Below are 21954 nucleotides of genomic sequence, written 5' to 3' on the forward strand. Positions count from 1 at the left end.
TAGGTCTGTATGTGTACAGATGCTCATGCCTGGGCTCACACACACACACACACACACACACACACACAGAGAACCTCATGGAAGAATGAAACATCAGTAAATGGAACAAATAACATGCTTTACAAACTAGGATGGCCCTTTTCAAACCCTAGGGTCTGGAATGAAGAGTTATCCTACCGTGTAAAGGGGGGTCGGTTAATGGTCTATCGGGGGAGTAGCTGACCAGCTGCAGCCTCTCCATATTGTGGTCTCTAAGTAAGCCACAGCACTCAGGGTGACCACATGAACTCAAATGATGTGGCATCTCGCGACCACAGATGTAACCTACGTGTGCAAATGGATGCGTAAGAGCACAGCGGGAAAAGGCCCAGGCAGAACCGGAGCAACTCTACTGAAAGAAAAGGACCCGCACAGGTAAGGGAAGCCCTTCCCCTCTGCGGTGATGACATACAGCCCACACACGTGGGGTTCCTGTGATTTAGGGGAACTGCAAACAGGCGCCTCAGTGCACCTCCATCCACCTGCTTAGGATTGGGGGGGGTCATGGTGATCCAGGGCTGGTCCCTGTAGGCCCCCCGCGTAATGTGGCACAAACCCCGAGTGCGATAGCAGTCCTCACAGAGCACCGTGTTGAACTTCCCAAAATAATCCACTAATCCATCTTCCATACTTCATATTCAGTGCAGAACCATGGTGAGCCCAGAATCTGTCCCAGTGTACAGCCTGCATGCAACGGCAGGTCATTGCAGCGAACACAGTCTCTTTCTCTCTCTCTCTCTCTCTCTCACACACACACACACACGCACACACACACACACACAGATTAGGTATGTATATTTTTGTGGGGACTCTCTAATCTTATGTTTGGACACAACTCTAATCCCAACAAAGACAACCTTAACCCCTACCCAGCCCTAACATTAACCATAAGTAACCAAACAAAATACAAGACTTCTGGCATTTTTTAGTATTTTTTGTTACAGTTACATCTTTTTTTTTTATAAAATTGAGGTTATCTTTATGGGGACCAAAAAAAAAGTCCCCACAAAGTCGAATGTTGCAGGCTTTTATTACATTGTGGGGACATCTGGTGTCCACAACTTAGTAATTACAAAAACGCAACAAACACAGACACACACACAGACACACAACCGGCAATTTCGGGCTATTTATTATTCTGACGACATGCTTTTGTACTGTGGGGATACCTGAAGGAAACTAGATCCTCAACCAGCTAGCGATGGGGATGGAGGCACTGGGAGTGTGGGGCAACGGCTGAGCTTCCGGTTCATCACCAGCATAAACCCTGAGTTGTACTCAGTGCAGAGAGCAAACACCGTGTGTGAATACAAATGCCCAGAAAAGAAGGGGGAGAAGCAGAGGACATAGGGAAGGTGTATGAAGCTTCACACTGCCCCTGAGGACCCTTCATACGGAGGAGGTGCCGGGTGGCCCCGTCATGCCTGTCTGCATTTCAGGGCCGTGTCCTCTACAGCACAGCTAAAAGGCCCCCACACGGGGTGTCCGCCACACTGCCTGCTCACTGTGCCCCGGACACTCAGCAGGCCAGGTAATGAGCGGAGTGGAGTTTGCCACGGGCATGTCGGCGTGGTATAAATGCACACACACACAAGGGAGGTTAGGGCATATTTGCTTTCTTAAAAAACTGTTTAAAAATTAATAATCCAGCACGCTGTACTCTCAAACATTAGCAGCTTGCGTGACTGCATGGCTTACCGAAATGTGTTTCTCAAAGCTACGTCACCCGGGCCTCGCACCAGGACTTGAACCCATACCCTTCCTCGCTCACTTCATGTGTCTGTACTCACTCTGCTGGTTGCCTCCCTGCTTCCACCCATAACCCTCTGTGGCCTTTCAATATCCATCCTTTCGATTTTAAATCTATCAAACCCCAGCGAGACATGCTGGATTTAGGAGGCGCCATCTGGCCAGACAGCAGAGCTCTCAGGCAGCAGACGAACGCATGGTGTCTGTTAATGCCTGATTCAGGAGAATCAGGATATTCCTCTCTAGAACTTCCGGAGCTATAATTTGTTCCTAGGACTAAATGCATAGCGGGGGCCGCACCAGCATTGGCCGTCTGGTGTGGCGAGCTGAACGGCACCATTGTTTCAGCTGCAGGCTACAGGAGCAGATCAATGAAGCCATTCTCAGGCTGAGCTCCCAAGCTGGCTGCCTGTCGCAAGCTGCCCGCTATCCGCTGCTCGCACCTTTGATCCCCGCGCCATTGTGTGGCCCTGATTGAAATTTCCTGCTTGGACGCCAGTTTTTCCACTGAATGGGGCCCCAAAGAGAAGCCAGGCATGCTAACGGTAATCACAGTGCACCCTCACTCTCTGTCTCTCTCTCTCTCACACACACACACACACACACTCACGAGGCCAACTGCAGGCCTAATCCCCCGGTTAACAGGCACACTGAATAGCCCTCGTTGACAGCAATAATGGAGCAAAACAATTTCATTCCAGCAGCTGCAGGTCCTGATTGTGGCCTTTGTGACGGCCCCGCTGGCCGCCTCCTTCCCGTTATCAAGCTGAAAAGCATCCTCTCCCCGCCCCCACCCTCCCCGAGCTGCAGTGGAGCTCTGGAAAGGCTCTGCATCAACATCAGAGCCAGAGGGAGGGTTAGAGGGGAGAAAGCCTCTGAAAGCGGAGCCCTTTATATGAAAGCAGCCCTTCTTTAATACCTACCAGAAGGGTGTATTCATGCATCTGCAGAGCAGGACATAAATTTCAGCACAAATGCTGCTCTACCAGAGGTAAACAAGAGGTCTTCCATAAATAATATGCCTATATTTGAAGACAGGAGGTAGAATTATCTATCCAAAATGGTTGTAAAGAATGAACTTCTGAAAAGGGTGCCAGAGAGGAAAGTTCTGTCCCGACGGTTCTCTGTTGACTTTTATACTCCAGAAGCCTGCCCAGAAGATCAATGCAGCGGGCGAGAGGTTTGCCGGCAACAGAAAAAGAAACATGCTGGATCAGCAAGTCCGGGAATGGTGATCAATTAAGGGAAAATACTAATTGAAACTTAAAAGGCAGGGAGAGGGTGATGAAAACAGGAAGGAAAAGGAAGGAGAGCAGATCGAGATGAAATAAAGCCTGATGGATAAGCCCTGAGCCACCCGATCGAGGACTGAAGGTGATGGGAAGCTCTTTCACGTCACTCAGGCCTTGTAGAAGATTCCTGTAGCAATTATAATTGTTGTCGGGGGTGGGGCAGAATGGGGACAGCCATCTCTTCTCCCTCGGTGATGCAGGCACAGAAAACAAAATGTGATGCTGCTTGATTTACAACCTCGGGGGCTTTTATGAACCTTCACTGGGCACTTATAGGGCTGTGGCCATAAAACAGGCCCATCAGCAGACTGATCGTGTCGCCGACGTAGGAAAACAGAAGCTGCCACATATGTCAGCCGCAGAAAAGGTTCCCAGAGGACCCCGGCTTTTTGCAGATAATGAGCTGGCTCTAGTTACGTGACCAGCGGGAGAGAGTCGGAGCAGGAGTTGTCTTCATAAAGAACAGTCTAGTCGGAGGTGAAGTCTGGACCTAAGTGAAACAAAGGCACACAGCTGGGCTTTTCAGCGACAGGCTCAAAACGTGGGGTTTGCGGCTCACTGGCGCTCGGGGGCAATGAGGCACCCATCACATTTCAAGCTCAAAGGAGTCACGGTGCCTCCAAACCTTCATGATGCCTTCGAGCCTTCATGATGCCTTCGGGCCTTCACGGTGCCTTCGGGCCTTCACGGTGCCTTCGGGCCTTCACGGTGCCTTCGGGTCTTCACAGTACCTCCGAGCCTTCTCCGTGCCTCCGAGCCTTCATGATGCCTCTGGGCCTTCATGGTGCCTCCCGGCCTTCATGATACCTTCGGGCCTTCACGGTGCCTCCCGGCCTTCATGATGACTTCGGGTCTTCACAGTGCCTCCAAGCCTTCACTGTGCATCCGAGCCTTCATGATGCCTTCGGGCCTTCATGGTGCTTCCAAGCAGGTGGAAGGCAGGAGACAGACAGTTACAATCAAACACCCCAGAAGCCAGTGGCCCAGGGACAGATGAGCACGATGGCCATGACACTGATTGGGGGTCACAAAAGATGCAACAGGCCTTAGAAGGAGCAAACTTATCATAACTGTTATTTATTATGAGAAATAAACCCTGTACTTCTCAAATTCCCACAACAGGGAGAACAGAGATAAATAAAGTCTCATTAGAAAAAGGTCACATAAACCACAATATATATAATATATATTTTACAGTTACATTTTTACATAAACATATTTACATGTTTTACCAATTTTCTTTACAAAATTCAGCATGAATAATGTACCTTTAATACTAACAACTTTCAGTATAAACACCTATTCTGGACTTTCCAGAGAAGCAGGGCGATATTCTAGTGCATCTTGTTTTTTTTTTTAGCATAAGGCTACATAGATTCTGTATTATGATAAAGAAACATAAATATGTAATCCAGTAGTCCTAAATTCACTTGCAGAATTTAATTTCCTTTTTTCCCAGGAAAGCTTCAACAGAGGTTGTACAAATAGATGACCAGCCTGGAAAGATCAATCAAAATAGCTGAACAGAATTAAGGCAGACTTATTTAGTATTAAAAAAAGACAAGTATTCATTTGAAATGTAATCCCTATGTTTAAAGTTTTATAGAGAAGATAAAAGGCCACAGGCTACTGTAACATTAATGAGGAAAACATGCATATGTGTTGATATATGCATAGACCACAGACCCTTAAAATCCAGTCCTTACTAACGATTCTTATTAAAAAGGATTTTTCCTTAAAGCAAGACAACATATGTCCATTTGAGTATTGCAGCAGTGCCTTCTAGTGGTAGCTGTGTGACATAACAAGCTGAAATGTTGGCAAACAACAGCTTAAGTCATACGTAACACCACATTTCAGTTTGTTAACAGTGTGGGGGGGGGAAAGCCATTTTCCAGCCACAGACTGGACAAATACCAAAATGCTAAGTGTACTGAGGAAATTCATTTTATTAATTAATTCCAGGCCTAGTAGCCACCATAGTTTAAAAGAGGATTTGAAAAAGTTGTAGGCTTAAAGGAAAATTAGTTTTTAATTAAAAAGAAAACGCAGGCTACTTAGCATTAAAAGCTAATGCTAAAGTGTTTCAGTTAGCTGATATGCCTTGAGACTGCAGGTGTTTCTATCGGGCTGAAACGTTTCCTAAACGAGACTAAAAGCACGGTATCCATACGGAGACACACATCCAGGCTGCTCTATGTGCCAGACACAAATCACACTTTACAGTAGCTTGACTTGTTTTTCAAAAACGGCTGTCTTCCGAGGTGGAATGTTTTAAAAATTTCAACCACATGTGCACCTTGGTTCCTCCTAATGGCGAGTTTTGACATTGCGAGACAGATTGCACATGTGATTTCAGTGTCAGGAAGCAAAAAGGCATTTTTTAAAAAGAGGTCCATTTAAACATGATTGTTTAAAAAACACTATGATATGATAGTGCTTCTGCTCCAGCCAGATTCATTATTGTCTTTGTTCTTCAGTGAATCTTTTTGTGAGCATATTTAAATTACAAAAGAAACATTATGAAGGGGATAGTAGGGGTTGTGCAGTGAGCTCTAAATTATTGCCAGCACACTGCACTTCCTCTGACAGCTTGAGTGTGGCTCCCCCCGAAGGCCAATTCCCACACATCTGTCCACTGTATCGGGGAGAGGGCAGCTTCGCCTGTCCTACCCATCCAGCTCCTTGTCGGTCCTCCTGCCTCTCCATCTCTCAGACACCATGCTGCTGACAAAAACCCAGCCCTTCTGCAGGCCCTGCCATTGGCTGACATTCCCCATTAACTCCACCCCTCAACCCCCCCTTTTAACACCAGTAATGCACACCTGGTGATTAATCCTGCTTATGCTGCCTCTTATTTCCACAACTCTGCTGGACTAAGATGGAAAAACTAAACCAATGAGTACGAGTTTTGGGGTATGGAAACGTGGGGTTGTGGAATATACAACTAAAGGCAACATCTTGCAAAAGGTTTATCTTTTCAAAGAACTTGTAATATTCTGTACTAGATGCTGGGAAACACGCTCTAGAAGCGCGGAGGGGAGCCGAAACGGCCTGCTGAAACATCGCCCGTTTTTACTGTTAAACCCGTTTTCAACCTGAACAGGCCCAGTGTTGCTTGACGGCTGTGTTTCGGAAGGTACATGTGCCTCCTGATTGTGCTTCTGCAGTCGATCGCACTTGTCGAGTTCAGAGAGAAGTCGGAGGTCAGCCCCCTGGGCAGACGGACCGTGGCATCCACTCTGTCCTGTAGGGGGAGCTGTCCATGAGATCGGTTTGCTCTTACTCCCCGACAGCAGGTCATCGTGGGATATCGGTGAGCGGCAGGGGACGCTCAGCAGAAGTAGATTTCCCCATCCACGTGGGGCTCCTGGGGGAGCGCAGGCTCTGCGGGGGACAGCAGCGGACACCCGTTATCACAGTGGACGTTAACATGCTGTTGTTAATCATCACCAACCATCATCGTTGCCGCTTCACTCAGTCGGACGTCAGGCTCACGGATGGCCAGAGTCTCGCCGTACCTCCTGGCTGCGAGAGCTGCTCTTTGACCTTCTTCTTCTTCTTCTCCTTCTTCTCCTTGGTCTTCGCCAGCTGCAGCAGGCGGCCCGTAAGCTGAGGCTGTGCCTCAGGGGCCTGAGCCTTGTGACTGGAGTTCAGGGCGAAGGGGTTCAGGCTCCTCCCCTTCCGCTTGGAGCCCATCCGCATCATCATGGAGTCCTTGCCGGGGGATGAGGACAGCTCACAGTCCCCGGGCTCCTTGTCCAGGCTGGAGCCCTGGAGCTTCAGGGAGTCCTCGGAGGTGCTGGATGGGGTGCGCTCCTTCCTCTGCTCCTGCAGAGATATGGGCAGCCGTTAGAGGGGGGCAGTCCAGCCCGTTCGGGACCTCGGCCTGGCTTTACTGGTCTCATTAGAAGTTAATTACCTGTGATGCAAGATGCAGAGGTGGACACTTCAGGTCCAGAAAGTAACCAGCCAGTTAATAACTTTTTATGCTCAACTGGTTGGATGACATAAAATCTTGGCCTGGATATTTACTTTCTGGACCTGAAATGTCCACTTCTGCATATATGTAATAATGCAGTTCTCCATAAATAAGGCAACATTCCACTTTTGATAATTTCAACTTTCTACTATAAATGGAATAGGGCCATTTTCCTCTGTCTACTGACAGCATTTGACATGTAATTGACCAATGAAAAGAAGTTTTATGAAGTCATCTATTTGCCTAGTATCGCCATTGGATGTCAGAAGTGTCTATCAAAACTGTGTGTCTCCCTCACCTGCTCTATCTTCTCCATCTCCATGCGGTCCCTATCCATCTTTCTCTGAGCGTCCCGGAGCCTCTCCAGGTCCCTCTGGTATTCCTCCTTACGCTCCAGCAGCTCCCGGCGAGACTCCTGCAGCTCGCGCTCCTGCCGGCAGGCCTCCTCCTCCTGCACCTGCAGGCTGGCTTCACGCTCGGCCAGCTCCTGCTCCCGCATCCTCCACAGGCGCTCGCGCCGGCGGCGCTCCTCGGCATGCGCGGCCTGCTGCTTCTGCAGCTCAGCTGCCTCCTGCCTCTGCTTCTCCAGGCTACGCTGCTTCTCCTGCTCCAGGAGCGAGCTGGGCCGGGAAGGGACTCTCACAGCAGGGGGGCGCTCGCTCAGGGCCTGCCGCTGGTCCTCAATGAGGGTGTCCTGCTGGACCACCACGGCCTGGTCGACACACAGGAATAAAGTCAGACAGACAGAGACACGCACATACAGACAGACACGCACAGGCAGACAGAGAGACACACAGACAGACAGACACGCACAGACAGACAGACTGACACATGCGCAGACAGACAGACAGACACGCACAGACAGAGAGACACACACAGACAGACTGAGACATGCGCAGACAGACAGACAAACACAGACAGACAGACTGACACATGCGCAGACAGACAGACAGACACGCACAGACAGACAGAGAGACGCACACAGACAGACTGAGACATGCGCAGACAGACAGACACGCACAGACAGACAGAGAGACACACACAGACAGACTGAGACACGCACAGACAGACAGACAGACACGCACAGACAGACAGAGAGACACACACAGACAGACTGAGACATGCGCAGACAGACAGACAGACACGCACAGACAGACAGAGAGACACACACAGACAGACTGAGACATGCGCAGACAGACAGACAGACACGCACAGACAGACAGACATGCGCAGACAGACAGACAGACACAGACACATGGACGGTGTGACACTCTGCAGGCAATCAGAGCTTTATACACTTAAAATTTTCATGCTCCCAAAACACAAATGTATTAAGACTCATTTCATCTTAAAGATTAAAATAAATGTCACAGGCTTTTTACTGCTTGTTCTATGCTGTTTTATCTGCTGAAATGTACTTAATAGTGAGCTTGTGTTTTGGACTTTGATTCACTTTTTAGGGTGCCATGGTGGTTAGCACTGCTGCTGCACACCTCTAGGGTCAGGGTTCAAATCCTCCCCCTGCTTTGTGCCCAGTGCTGTATCCCTAAATACAGGGCATTCAGACATGGGGGGCCAGGGCAGAGCATGCCGAGCTCCCCCTCAGGAACGTGCTGGGGCCCATGTGCAATGATCAACGTTGTGCCCAGACCGTACCATCAGACCGTAACCCAGACCGTGCCATCAGACCGGAATCCAGACCGTACCATCAGACCGTAACCTAGACCGCACCATCAGACCGGAACCTAGGCCGTACCATCAGACCGTAAACTAGACCGTACCATCAGACCGTAACCCAGACCGGAACTCAGAAGCCCCTTATGGGGCCCGAATTCTGTCCTGTAAGGCTTCCAGGTTCCTTATCCAGAGCAGCCAAAGGCACATGCATCACATGCAGGTTTCCCAGAGACGGAGCCTTTTTCGGCTTGGCCTGCATGCAGTCTGTGTACCTGCCTTTCTCTGACCTCACACATTCCATGTTAATGCCTTACGGTTCCCCACAGAATGACACATTCACCATAAACATCGTTCCTGTCATCTGGCCCCTCTACCTGCACCAAATCTCTCTTTCCATGAATCCTTGGTGTTATTAAAATGATGATGGTGAAAATTATTAGCTACCAACCGTGATCCATGTACCAGAGAAGGGAAATCGTGAACATACCTGCATTATGTAAAGCAGAATGCTAATACAGAATGCTAATACAGAATGCTAATACGGAATGCTAATACGGAATGCTAATACAGAATGCTAATACAGTGCGGATGTACAGATGAAGACCCCAGGGATCGTTACACTGTCACATACCTGTAATGTGTTCAGCAGCTCATGAATTTTGGTCACGCTGTGAAGGACCTGGAGTGGGATGATACAGGTTGGCCAACTGGTTACTCTGGGTTGAAATAGACTAGGTATGGTCATGTGACTCTCAGGGCCGGGCCCGTGACGTAGGGCTGTCTTTTTATGTGCCTGTCCCACCATACATAATAGAAACTTGACCAGACTAATAATGCCGTTGTAGTGTGGGCGGGTGTACACCCTACCTCGCTGTTCTTCTTCAGTATGAGCGCCAGGCTGATATCCCCCCCCTGCAGAAAACAAGCACAATTCCAAAGTTCTGTCTGCTGGGAGGGTCGGACCTTGTGTGCGCGTGTGTCTGTCTGTATGGTTCACGGTAGTAATGTAATGCGCAGTGATTACACAATGTTAGGCAATTATTAATTAACCCCTTGTTGCTCTAACTATGCACCTTCTTTCCCATCCTTTATGAACATGCTGGCTCCTTCGTCGCTCCACATTGTCCCCGGAAAGCGTATTAAAACACACGACCATAGTCAGTGCCAATGCGGCCTCCTACCTTTTTGAGGACACTGTCAGACTCTGTCCTGCGTAGCTCTGCAGAGTCCTCACCCGGTTCCCCGTCTGGAGTAAAACAGAAGGTTACTGGCACGCTAATGTCACGCCAATGTGCTAGAGGGTGACGGGGGGGGGTCGGCGCTCACGTTTGGAAGCCATCTGATGGCTGTCAAAGCCGCTGAAGGTCTCGGCCCTGCGAGGCAGACACGAAAGCCCCCCGCCGCCGCTGAGGTCAACATTCAGCAGAGACTGCAGCCTCTCCACTGAAAAACAGACACGCACCGTGTTAGCATGCTAACAGCTAGCTGTGCAGCCCATAGTGCCTGTGCCACAGAGATTCACACACACACACACACACACACACACAGACACAGACACAGGTTTGTAATTGTATCTCTGTGGGGACTCCATTTATTTCTATGGGGAAAACTCTAATCACAACATGATGACCTTAACCCCTACCCAGCCATAACCTTAACCATAAGTGACCAAACGAAACACAAGACTTTTGAGATTTTTAGCTATTTGATTGCATTCACAGATCTTTGTGGGGACCTGAAAAATGGTCCCCACAACGTCAAAATATCAGGTTTTTATTACATTGTGGGGAACACTTGATGTAATGTAATAGGCTTAATTATTTCGAGTGGTCTATAATTCAGAACTCTGACACTCCTCCGTGATTGGCTATGCTTCTGGCCACACCCACCTTCCTTCAGGGTGTCCTGCATGATGTGATCCCCTTTGAGTGAATCATCAGCACCGGTGTGGAACATGGCTGAGGCCCTGGCGGGGTTCTCCTCGTTCTTGCTGCAGTTGCACATGTCCCTGAACACCTTCACCTTCTCCTCCAGCAACGCTATGATCTGCTCGTCCGTCTTTTTCAGCAGGTCTGAAGGGAGCAGCGGAGACATTACTCAAGGACTCCAGGTAGTGATACTGTAAAAGGCCGTTATTTTGGGGGCGGGGGAGGGGGGGGGCGATGGGGCCATATCCGAACCTCTCATTTCCTTGGCCTTGGTTTCCAGTTGCCTTCTGTCCTCCTCATTCTCGCTCGGAATCCCTTCATCCTCATCCTTCCCCCTGCATCACATCACCAAAAACCTAAAGTTATCATGTTGCATCACCACCAGTCGCAACCAAATTCAACCCCTTAACCCATTAGGGGAGACAGGGATCCTCTACATAAAGAATGCACATTCATAAAATGGAGGAACTTGAAAATATCCAAACATCAATGCAATAAATCCTCTTTGAGAGTAAGCACTCAAATAAATAGTAATTTCTACAGCGAATGTATAACTAAGTGCACTCTTGAACCCTGTAAAGCACTTCTAACAAGCAATAGTATTTAATCCCTTAGTTACTGAACTAAACCACTACAGAGATATATGTTAATGACATCCACACTTCCCTTAGTAAAATGTTCTGTCAGGGTTCAACACTACAGTCATTTTGATAATCAGAGAGGCTGAAGAGGCGCTTGTTTACACGGCTGGGAGAAAAGTGCCCCCCCCTCACGTACACGGAGTGCATGGCTTCCTGTATGAAGTGCATCCAGGTGTTCCTCTCCTCTCTGGAGTTGGCGTGCACCTCCACCATCTCCGGCTGCTCAATGCCGGCTGTGATGACGAAGAAGGCTCGCTCCTCATTGGCCACCTCACGGACAATGAGCTTCTGCAGCGAGATCACCGTGGAGCGCTGGTCCTGAGGGGGGTGACAACAAGCTCAGGCTCAGAACCTAAACATTTCAGACACCAACAACTCCCCCAAATCATTAAAAAGGTCTCAGATATGGATATTTACACGAGTCCTACCAGGGCCTCCTTAAAGCGTGCTTACTGAACATAAGGCTTTTACTCTGTCTACGCAGCTACGTGCAGATGCATGATCTCACACCCCCTGGGGGCAGCCGCTCTCCAGCAGGTGTGCCTGTTACATAACACTGCCCTCGTTCTGCCCAGGTCTCTGCAGGCCCCTTGGAGGGGGCTCATTTGAGCAAACTCATGGCCGGGTTCCTTATTTTGGAGAAAAGTTCGGGCAAAAATAAAATGGGAGGCGGGGGGGTTGGGGAGCAAAAAAAGAAGGAGGAAGCAGCTCTGCCTGCTAACGCTATGGCCCAATAAAAACCACGGCCCGCAGCAAACACGGGTGCAAATTCCTATGTGGGTCAGAGAACCAAAACTAAGTGTTACTCCAGATGAGGGAGTCCGGAAAGTGCGAACAAAACAATCTCACCAATAGAGCGAATATGTATTTCTGGTCCTTTTCTTGCAGGAACACCAAGACATCAGAGAGGAGCAGGGCTTGGACGTCTGAAGGGAGAGGTTAGGGGAGGTTAAGGAGACGCTCCAGGGCCCAGGAGATGGGGGAGGAGGTGCCGAGGGCCGGCGCTCACCCTTGAGGCGGCCGGCAGAAGTCTTGAGCTGCAGCGGCCCGTCGCGGAGCAGGCTGCGGCCTCGCACCAGGTCCTCGCGTGCGAACATCTGGCCGCTCTTCATGCGCGTGATGGAGCGCCCGTCCACGCGCCCGTGCACCTCCTGCAGCCGCCGCTTACGCTCGTGCTTGTGCACCTTGCTGTCGACGGCAGCAATCACCTCCTTCACCAGCCGCAGCGACTCCTCCACCTCCTTGTGGTCTTCTTCACTCTCTGGGGGGCAATAAATCGGGGGGGGGGTGTTATCAGTGTACAGGCCTTAGGCGGACACACACGCAGGATCTTTAACCAATAAATCATATTTATAGATAATTAAAGCGACTTGCAGAGCTAATTAGATAGTTAGCTTAGATAATTTGACATATTCAACAATTAACGACTAAATCCACCAATTAAGTCATAGGAATAGGTTGGAATGAAACTCAAAGTAACGCAAAGACTGAATCTAACACCACGCTGGACAAAATCAGAGCCTGCTCACTGAAGTCTGCCGCAAGAATGCTAAAAACTGACTCTACAGCCGTAAAGCCTACTTGTGTGTATGGAGAATATGCCACTGGGGGATTTTATGGACAAAAAGAGTTCATGTCCCTCGGCTCATCAAGGAGAGCCTCACCTTTGGTGTGCTGCAGAATTCTTTGCAGCAGCACTGGGTACTTGGTTATCCGTTGCGTCACCAGTAAAATGCATTCTGGGATGCTAAGCCGTCGAACGATGGTGCTGCTCATCTTTTTCTGAAAGAAACAGCCACATCCGGTTAAGGAGGAGACATGGGGGAGGGGGGATGGTACTTATGAGGTTCAACTAAAAATGAAGTTAATACATCACATCACGTTTAGCAGAAGGCTATTGTTGGGGAGCTGAATGAGATGGCGAATGCGATCACCTTAATGAACGCCTGGAAGCGTTTATCTTTGGCCAGAAGCTCCTTGTAAAAGTTCACCCCCTCGCTGTGCCGGCTGCAGAACTTGCCGTAAACTTTCTTCATGTGCTCTGCGTTTTCCCCAGCAAACTGGGGGGGGTGTACAGAGGTTAATATGAGCAGTTTGTTAGCAGACCAAACTGCTACCATGCATCTGGGTCCAGCAGACACCTTAAGGGTACCTCACCTGATCCAGCAGGATGTCCCCGACCTTGTGGATGAGGAAGCCGCCTTCCCTGCCCTCCCTCTGCGACTGCCGCTTCCTCTCCAGCAGCCGCCCCAGGAGCTGCGTGTGGAGCTCCAGTAGGTCCTCCATCGCTGGGAAGATCTTCTCCACCATCTGAGTCTCCAGCAACACCTCCTTCTGTAGCCCCTTCCCATACACTTCAGCCATGATCTTCAGCGTGCGCAAGTGGTGCATCTCAGTCTGGACCAGCTCTGTGAGACCGGGGTGGACGTTGAACACGGGTGCATTCAGGAAATACTCACACCCCATCATGTTTAATTTATTTCACCCATCAACCTAAACTCAATACTCCATGATGACAATACAAAAAAAAGACTTAAGATCTTAATTGCAAAATATAAAAAACTAAAACACCGCACTGATATATGTACCCAGACCCTTCACTCAGTACTTCATTGCTGCATCTTTGGCAGCCATGACGGCACCCAGTCTTCTTAAGAATGAGATGCCAAGCTTTGCACGCCCGGATTTGGGGACTTTCTCCCATTCAGCTCTGCAGACCCTCTCACGCTCTATCAGGTTGGGTGACTGTCAATGCACAGCTACTCTCAGGACTCGCTGCAGATGTTCCATTGGGTTCAAGTCTGTCCGTTGGCCGGGCCACACTATGACATCCACTCCTGCATTGTCTTTGTAATGTGCTTCGGGTTATTGTCCTGTTTAAAGATAAACCTCTGGCCCGGTCTGAGGAGCCCAACTGGGATGGTATCACGCAGGTACCTGATTACCGTTGGACATGACACTTAGAATTGAGGCCTAACAGTTCAATCTTGGTTTTCATCAGAGAATCTTGTTTGTCACAGTCTGAGAGTCGTTTAGGTAGCATTCTGCAAACACCAAGTGGCCTTTCATGTGTCTTTTACCAAGGCTTTTATTGAGCCCAGATCAGTGAAGTGTCAGTGATGCTTGTCCTTCTGGAAGTTTCTCCCATCTACACACAGGCTCTTTGTAGCTCACCCGGGGTGACCATCAGGTCGGGTCTGTGCCTCAGCACAATCCTGTCTCTGAGCTCTGTGGGAAATTCCTTTGACCACATGCCTTAGCTTTTGCTGTGATATATTGTACGCCGTCAAATGGGGGACTGTTGTAAAATTGGAAAATTGTGTGCCTTTCCAAATCAGGCTTGATCAATTAAATTAATCGTATGGAAACTCTGAAAAAGGTATAAAAACATCTCAAATTACTTACCGTAGATGACATCCTGTCTCTTGATGACGTCCTTCTTCAGGTGCTTTAGATACTTCTTATCTACAGTGAAGCTCCAAGAATCGGCCTCCAGCTCCTTGGCGTCAGCCTCGAACTCGCCCAGAAGCTGGCTGTCCATCATCTCCGTGCCTGACACAAACAATGAGATGGTTACCAAGGAAACATCTTCCACGTCACTCCCACTGCTACTCAGAAAGGAGATCCCTGGTAATAATGAAGTAACACTTTAACTGACAGGGCACAAATAATATAGTATTATACACTGCCTGGCAAAAAAACGTCACCACCTAGATCTAACTAAGCAAACAAGTAAGAGCCTTTAATTCGAAAAGTACTGCAGTGGTTAATATATTTCAGCTGGCAACAAATTAATTAAGCCTAACTTGTGCAGTGAGTAGCTTCTTATTTCTTAAACAACCATGTTGGAAGACATATCCTGTAGTTGTAAAGATGTTGAGCTGTATCAAGAGGGTCAAAGTATTGCCCTGCATCAAGCAAAGAAAACAACTAAGGAGATTGCTGAACTACTAAAATTGGGTTAAGAACTGTCACACGCATTATTAAAACCTGGAAGGATAGTGGTGAACCATCACCTTTGAGGAAGAAATGTGGTTGGAAAAAAATCCTGAATGATTGTCATTAAAATGTTTGGTGAAATCAAACTGTAAAACAATCAACAGTAGAAATGTCTAGTATTGAAAGTAAGAGCATTTCCACAAGCACTATGTAAAGAGAACTTGAGGTATTGACACTAAATAGGTGTGTAGCCTAAAGAAAACCACTTATCAGTGAGGCTAATTGGGGAAAAAAAGGCTTCATTTTGCTAGAGAGCATAAATATTGGATTTTGGAGCAATGGAAGAAGATCATGTGGTCTGATGAGTCCAGATTTACCCTGTTCCAGAGTGATGGGTGCATCAGGTTAGAAGAGAGGCGGATGAAGTGATGCACTCGTCCTGCCTAATGCCTACCGTACAAGCCTGTGGGGGCAGTGCTACGATCTGAGGTTGCTTCAGTTGGTCAGGTCTAGGTTCAGCATCATTATGTGCCCAAAGAATGAGGTCAGCTGACTACCTGAATATACTGAATGACCAGGTTCTGCCATCAATGATGTTTTTTCCTTCCCTGATGACACGTGTTCAGGGAGCATGAGACATCATTTTCACACATGGACTGACCGCCACAGAGCCCAGACCTTAACCCCATCAAGAATCTGTGGGATATGCTGGAAAAGACTTTACACAGCAGTCCGACTCTCCCACCATCACTACAACATTTTGGTGAAATATTAATGCAACTCTGGACAGACAGAAATGTGCGCTGTAATCAGAGCTAAAGGTGGTCCAATGAGATATTAGTGTGTGTGACTACTTTTTTTTGGCCAGGCAGTGTACTATCACTGTGTAATAATCAACCACAAACTTAGACTTAGTCAAATACTGATCTCATATTTGTTCATGAGTCATGATGCATCTTTCATCCCAAGCAGTTACTATATTTGTTGCTATATCTGTTAATTCTGTAAACCTTTGTGAAGTACTGAAGGAACAAGTAACGAATAACAGAACTGAAATCCTGATCTCATGTTTGTTCATCATTAATGAATCTTTTATCTCAAGCAGTTACTATAGTTGTTCATGATTTGTTGATAATTTGTACTTCAGAAGTAAACGAGTTGTTGCTAAGTGTTTCTGGCCACTCGAGTAAAGTGATAACACTAATGGCCCACTTGTTGACCATCTTAATAATGAGCATTTCTGAGAAACAAAATGCCCCTTTGATTCCCCTCAAACATACACTGTAATTATCTTAAAGAGCTGTATTAAAATATTTTTAGCGAAGCTACAGCTAATTAGCTTCTTTATTTTGCTTTATTCATACTTGTCTAGTCCTTGCCTTATGGAAAAGGGTGACTCTGGGGTGACTCTGGGGTGACTCTCCCGCTACTCACCCTCATCTGCCAGTGACTCCATGGACTCGTTGACCTTGCTGGTCTTGTGCAGCGAGTCGGTGGACTGGGACAGGTAGCGCTGTCCTTTTAGGGGCATGTCGTCCAGCACGGGGCTACAGCAGCAAGGACGCGGTCAGGGGGTCAATGTGAGGTCATGGAGAGGGCGTGTGCAATGGGGGGGGAGGGGGCTCACCTTGGGATGTTGCTAATGGAGATGCTCTTGGACAGGTTGCTGGTGTGAAAGGGCATAATGGAGACCGGCCGGCGGGGGGCCACCCCTATACTGGCATCTTCGGGGATCAAGATGGCCGAGCGAGGTCGCTCCCGCACCGGCGTGGCTACACAGTTACACGTGGGGGAAGCCCAGGCCGGTCAGCCATGGAAAAGCAGCCATAAAGTAGAAAATCTAATTAAGAAACAACCTACTTTTCTGCCTCATAGTGACTGTTTGGACCGGGGCTGCATCTGGTACTGTGCATTGCTGTTTCTGCAGCTAAAAAAAAGAAGAAAAAAACAACATACGTTTTCTTCTACACATTATGTCCCTTCACAGATCATTCCTAATGTACACAATGAACGAGATTTACACAGAGAATTCCCACGGACAAACATCTGACATGCCTCCATACACCTCAGCATGCATGGGAAGGCATGAGAAGGGGCCTGAAGTCTGTCCCAGAAAGCATAGGGCACAAGGCAGGGGTACAGCCAGGCTGGGACGTCAGTCCAGGGTACAGCATGTACACACACACACACACACACACACACACACACACACACAAGCTGCTAGGGGCCTCACTCACCTTCATCTTGACCTTGGTGCAGGTGGGGAGGCTCTCCCTGCAGCCTTTGTGTACATGAGCAGTGCAGTCTGAAACAGAGACACACAGCGACCCGAATCAGAGAAAGCGGGGAACACAAACACGAGGCCTCCGGCCCACGACCGGCGGTGGCGAGCGCCAAAGTGTGTGTTCACAGACAATACATTTATAATTGGCTAAAAATACAACTGGGAAATTAGAACCTGTCAGTTTCGAGAAAGACAGATCTGCTTCCTGGTAACCCAACTGCTCAAACATTCAAACACTCAAAAAAAAAAAACAAAAACATAAACAGACAGAGAGAAGACTATGTATAACATTGTGCTAAATTTATGTTTCACCTTTACACTTATGAGACAATACATATTTTAGTCCTGCTTTCCAGCAATCTACCATCTACCAGGGCAGCAGTATGGGAAACAAATGACACTCTGACCTCATAGAACTTCACTCTTTCTAGTTCCGCAAACATCAGCAAAAGCCACAAGAACATAAACAGGAAATTAAGTGCCTGGATCTGGGGTGTCATTCTGTCCAAGAGATACAACATTATTGCCCATTTCCATTTTAATTTAATGCTTATTAAGATATGTACAAGTGTCTTAGTGAAACATCACTGAAAATACTCCTTTGTGAAGAAGCACAAACATACAACGCGGCTGGGCTTCTAAGGGGCTGCATGCCGCTCACATACTGGGGTGAGTGAGAAGCGGCTAAAAATAGAGAAACATTAAGCACTTTGTCATCCTGAGAGGAAAAAACGGAGCCTATAGACATATTCAGACGAGCTGCAGGCGGGCAAACGTGGGCGTGGGCAGACACCTCCACGGAAAGAGCGGCGCAGAATAGCGAGTCGACGGGCTGGGCCGGTCAGCATTTTCCAGGACGGGCTGGTGGGCGGAGAGGCGGCGGATCCTGAGGAGCGGGGCAGGCTGCTGACGGACAGGGAACCGCACGCTGTACGTAGGCGGCGAACAGAGGGTGTAAGAGGACTGATCTATTCCAGATGGGGGGGGGGGGGGCGGGGGGGCGGGGGGAGGAGGTGATGCAACCCAGAGCAACACGGAGGAGCCGGGCAGCGGTCCACTGCTCCGAGGGACCCATCCCAGCCACGGCCCCCAAGCCGCCTGCGCCGGTCGGGGAGGGGGTGGGGAGGTCTCACATTTTACGAGACGCCCAGGGCAGGCGGAGCCTTTCCGCAGCTGTAGGAGGGATTCGAGACGTGTACCGAGCGCACAAATGGCAGATCTGGGCCTTAAGCGTACAGGCAAGATGGAAGTCAATCACAGAGGAGGAACGTGACGCTTCAGGGGAAGCAGGGGTCTCCCCTTCACGCCGCCAGCGGGACTTAACAGCAGCATTCAGCAGAATCATGTCACAATCATGTCCTCCTAATGTCAGCTCTTTAACTTACAGCTCCTGCCATTTGTATAGCACTGGATGAGAATCTTCTGAGGAACCTGCTCATGAGGTTCATTTGCTGCTGCCTTGAGCTATCACACCATCTCAGCCTTATTTAATTAATATGTATTAGCCAGATGCAGACATCACGCTGACCATCCAGCCATCTTATCCCGGTCGGGGGCAGAGAGGACCAGGCTGGGGTGCACCTTGGAGGGCATTAAGGTGACTACCTAGCATGGCGATAGACTGACTCCTCTTTCCTGTGATTGTTGGTCACTCGAGGTTGAGATGGACGGCAGGCCTGTCCTGAGGAAGCCATGACTCAGACCCAGGGAGAGGCCAACCCACTCACCCCAAGGCAGGGCTCCATGCAGACACATGCTATAATTACTCCTTTCCGGCACATTCTCCCAGCACCCTCAGGCTGGCGACACTGTGCCACACACTGCGAACGGGCCAGTCCTACCCATGTGCAGTGCGCAGCAGTTTGCACCAAAGCATTTCACACTGACTGGATACAGAAGACCGAATGGTGTCAATTTACCTTTACTTTCAACCTTGAAAAAATCTCCCATTCTTGGTGTGAATTTCAATTGAGCAATATAAAACTAATTATATAATTTGTCCATCATTACTCATCATCTGCCATTGCTTGTTCAGTATTGAGACAGACTCAGCCCCCACCCCCTAACTCCATTCAGCTAACGGGACACCCGTAACGCTGGAGAAACAGCAGCCATTCCATGAGCCGGTCTGCAGCACTTCTATGCTAGGTGGGATGCTAACATTACCACACAGGGGTGATGTCACTCTTCCTCTTTCCCCGTTGCTAGGCGCTGCCGGAGTCTTGTGAAATGCTCACAGCCTTCCTCAGGCTGCAGACGCCTACTTCATCTCACAGTTTACGATCTATTTCCTGTTCTTTTCTTCCCCCCTCGCTCAACCCCGAAACCCTAAAAACAATCTTCATAAATTACAGCAAAAAGTAGATTTTAGAGATATGGTCTGATATGCAAAAGTGCATTAGCATTCGAGGTTAATGAAAAGATCCATCCCAGTTGAGGAGGAAATTTTTTTTTTTCCTCCTCTGAATAGGACGACGAGAGCAGACCACATTGTGATCTATGCTCGTTGCAGCAAGAAAGTGAAGAAAAAAAAATGGCTGAAGAAAAAGAGAAGCATTTACTGGAAGCGAACATTCGGTAATCTTTACAGAGAACTGCAACGCACAGCCCTCACCACAGAAACCCGTCTAGTAGAAAAGGGTGCAGAGTGCACTAGTCTTACTGGAGCAGGAGAATGCATCCTTCATGCCAATGGGCTTGCTGCACTGGTGGCACTGGGCGAAGGGCGAGTTGACTGTGCTGAAGACGTGTCCGTTGAGTGTCTTTTTCTCCTTTTCCTTGACCTCTTTGTCTTTCTCCTTGTTTTTATCCTTGTCCTTCTCCTGCAAGGAAGGGGGGGGGGGGAGGTCAGATTTAGCTCTGAAAGCGGCCTGTCAGCCTTAACCTGTATCTCCATCTCAAAACACTAGTTTTTAGTGGTAGAGGGAACTCCATGAGGAATCACCATACGAAGTACGGACTGCAATGCTCTGGGGAAGCTGCACCTGACGTAACGCTGAACGATCACTAACGGGCCGCTGGCCTACACTGGTGACAAGCCCACAGACCCGAAGAGCTTGCGGCTTGTGTCACTGAAATCACATCTCATGATTAGATCACCGAAAGTCACAGTGACAGTGGTCAGCGGCATGCCATCCCAAAAAGAAACGGCCGGTTTTGAATTTTTCCCCTCATTGCGTGTGAAACCTAGAGTCTGGAGTCAAATTAGAATAAAGGGATTACATAAGGCTGGCATCGGTTTAATCACCTGTTTCTCATTAAAATTGCTCTTTGAGGTCTGAATTACAAACAAATCTACAAATATCGGCATTCATATTAAGCTCTGTATTATTTATATATCTATATATTTTCCCCTCAATGGTTTTCCCAACTTCTTAGGTGGTTTACATTAAAACTGACACTGGTTTCGTTCCCATGGTGCACTGGGCTATCCCACTTTCCTCAGTACAGGACACAGCTCATTAACATCAAGATCAGTTGACAGCAACCGATAAAAGCTCATTATGCCTGTAGCACGTTTTAGGTTAATGAGGGCGAGCCGAATCAACGCTGAACTCCAAAGACGGGAACCGCACGCAAAGCGGAGCACATAAAGGCGAAGACGACTCACAGGAGACAGCTCTGCTTCATGCATGAAACAGGAAGTTTACAGGCTGCCATTAGGAGAGGCAGTTTAAAAATGAGAAGGAGCAGAGAAGGAGGAGGAGCAGAAAAAGCGAGACGAAGAGTGCATATTCTCGATGAACGCGGGGGAAATGCAGGCAACGACCCTTACCCCCCCGGCCTGGCGGTGACCCCCTACCTCTGACTCCCTGACTGCCCTCAGCTTCAAGGAGCCGCCCTGCCACTCAAAGAGGCGCCTGTTGAGCATGACGGCAGGACAGGCAGCCGCCAGCCACCCGCTCTGGATATGCACTGTCTCTCAGGAGCCCCAGTGTCGCGGGGAGGAAGTGAGGTACGGGAACAACGCTGTCTCTGGGTCCGTGTGACGACTCGAGGAAGTCTTAAAGACGCAGGCTCTGCTTACTTCGACATTAGCTACTACCTAAACTACTTATTCAAAAAATTGTAAAAGTTCTATACAAATGCATGTGTTCTTTGGAACTAAGCTACACCCATTCAAACTGGAAATCACAATGCACTCAACAGGTTATACAAGTAAACAATAATAAAAATTCTTGACAGGAGAATATTATACGCAAAGCATCAGGCGTCAGCAAAATTATCGAAGTTCTAACCAGGTCTATCCGAGACAGCATCTGCTTTGTAACCGCTGACTGCTGTGTGACTCCATGACACAACCACCCTTAGATACAGTTACACCCTGACTGCTAGCAGAAGCCCACATCGGTGGGGAAAAACTGGGACTCGAAATTAAAGGCCATCTTGCAGGAGGGCCGTGGTGGTTTTTTTTTACCTGGGG

The 21954-nt window shown here is 48.6% G+C and overlaps 1 protein-coding gene across 6 annotated transcripts in view; it reads right to left on the bottom strand.

Annotated features, from left to right (window-relative positions):
- Positions 1 to 4141: 4141 nt before the first annotated feature.
- The window catches only part of LOC111845719 (A-kinase anchor protein 13-like), an 84171-nt gene continuing 66358 nt past the window's right edge, over positions 4142 to 21954 (bottom strand). For all 6 annotated transcript variants that reach the window (XM_072698400.1, XM_072698401.1, XM_072698399.1 and 3 more), the window contains 21 exons: positions 20194 to 20353; positions 17485 to 17552; positions 17108 to 17174; positions 16875 to 17019; positions 16682 to 16794; positions 14714 to 14860; positions 13466 to 13716; positions 13243 to 13368; positions 12973 to 13090; positions 12318 to 12569; positions 12158 to 12234; positions 11445 to 11626; positions 10920 to 11002; positions 10629 to 10811; positions 10066 to 10182; positions 9921 to 9985; positions 9607 to 9651; positions 9371 to 9418; positions 7361 to 7774; positions 6602 to 6911; positions 4142 to 6467 (listed from right to left, as the gene is read on the bottom strand). In XM_072698400.1, coding sequence (XP_072554501.1) covers positions 6415 to 6467; positions 6602 to 6911; positions 7361 to 7774; positions 9371 to 9418; positions 9607 to 9651; positions 9921 to 9985; positions 10066 to 10182; positions 10629 to 10811; positions 10920 to 11002; positions 11445 to 11626; positions 12158 to 12234; positions 12318 to 12569; positions 12973 to 13090; positions 13243 to 13368; positions 13466 to 13716; positions 14714 to 14860; positions 16682 to 16794; positions 16875 to 17019; positions 17108 to 17174; positions 17485 to 17552; positions 20194 to 20353 — 3024 coding nt within the window. In that variant the 3' untranslated portion in view covers positions 4142 to 6414. The remainder of the gene's footprint in view (positions 6468 to 6601; positions 6912 to 7360; positions 7775 to 9370; positions 9419 to 9606; positions 9652 to 9920; positions 9986 to 10065; positions 10183 to 10628; positions 10812 to 10919; positions 11003 to 11444; positions 11627 to 12157; positions 12235 to 12317; positions 12570 to 12972; positions 13091 to 13242; positions 13369 to 13465; positions 13717 to 14713; positions 14861 to 16681; positions 16795 to 16874; positions 17020 to 17107; positions 17175 to 17484; positions 17553 to 20193; positions 20354 to 21954) is intronic.

This window comes from Paramormyrops kingsleyae, chromosome 13, assembly GCF_048594095.1.
Source record: "Paramormyrops kingsleyae isolate MSU_618 chromosome 13, PKINGS_0.4, whole genome shotgun sequence".
In the NCBI taxonomy this organism is placed as follows: Eukaryota; Metazoa; Chordata; class Actinopteri; order Osteoglossiformes; family Mormyridae; genus Paramormyrops; species Paramormyrops kingsleyae.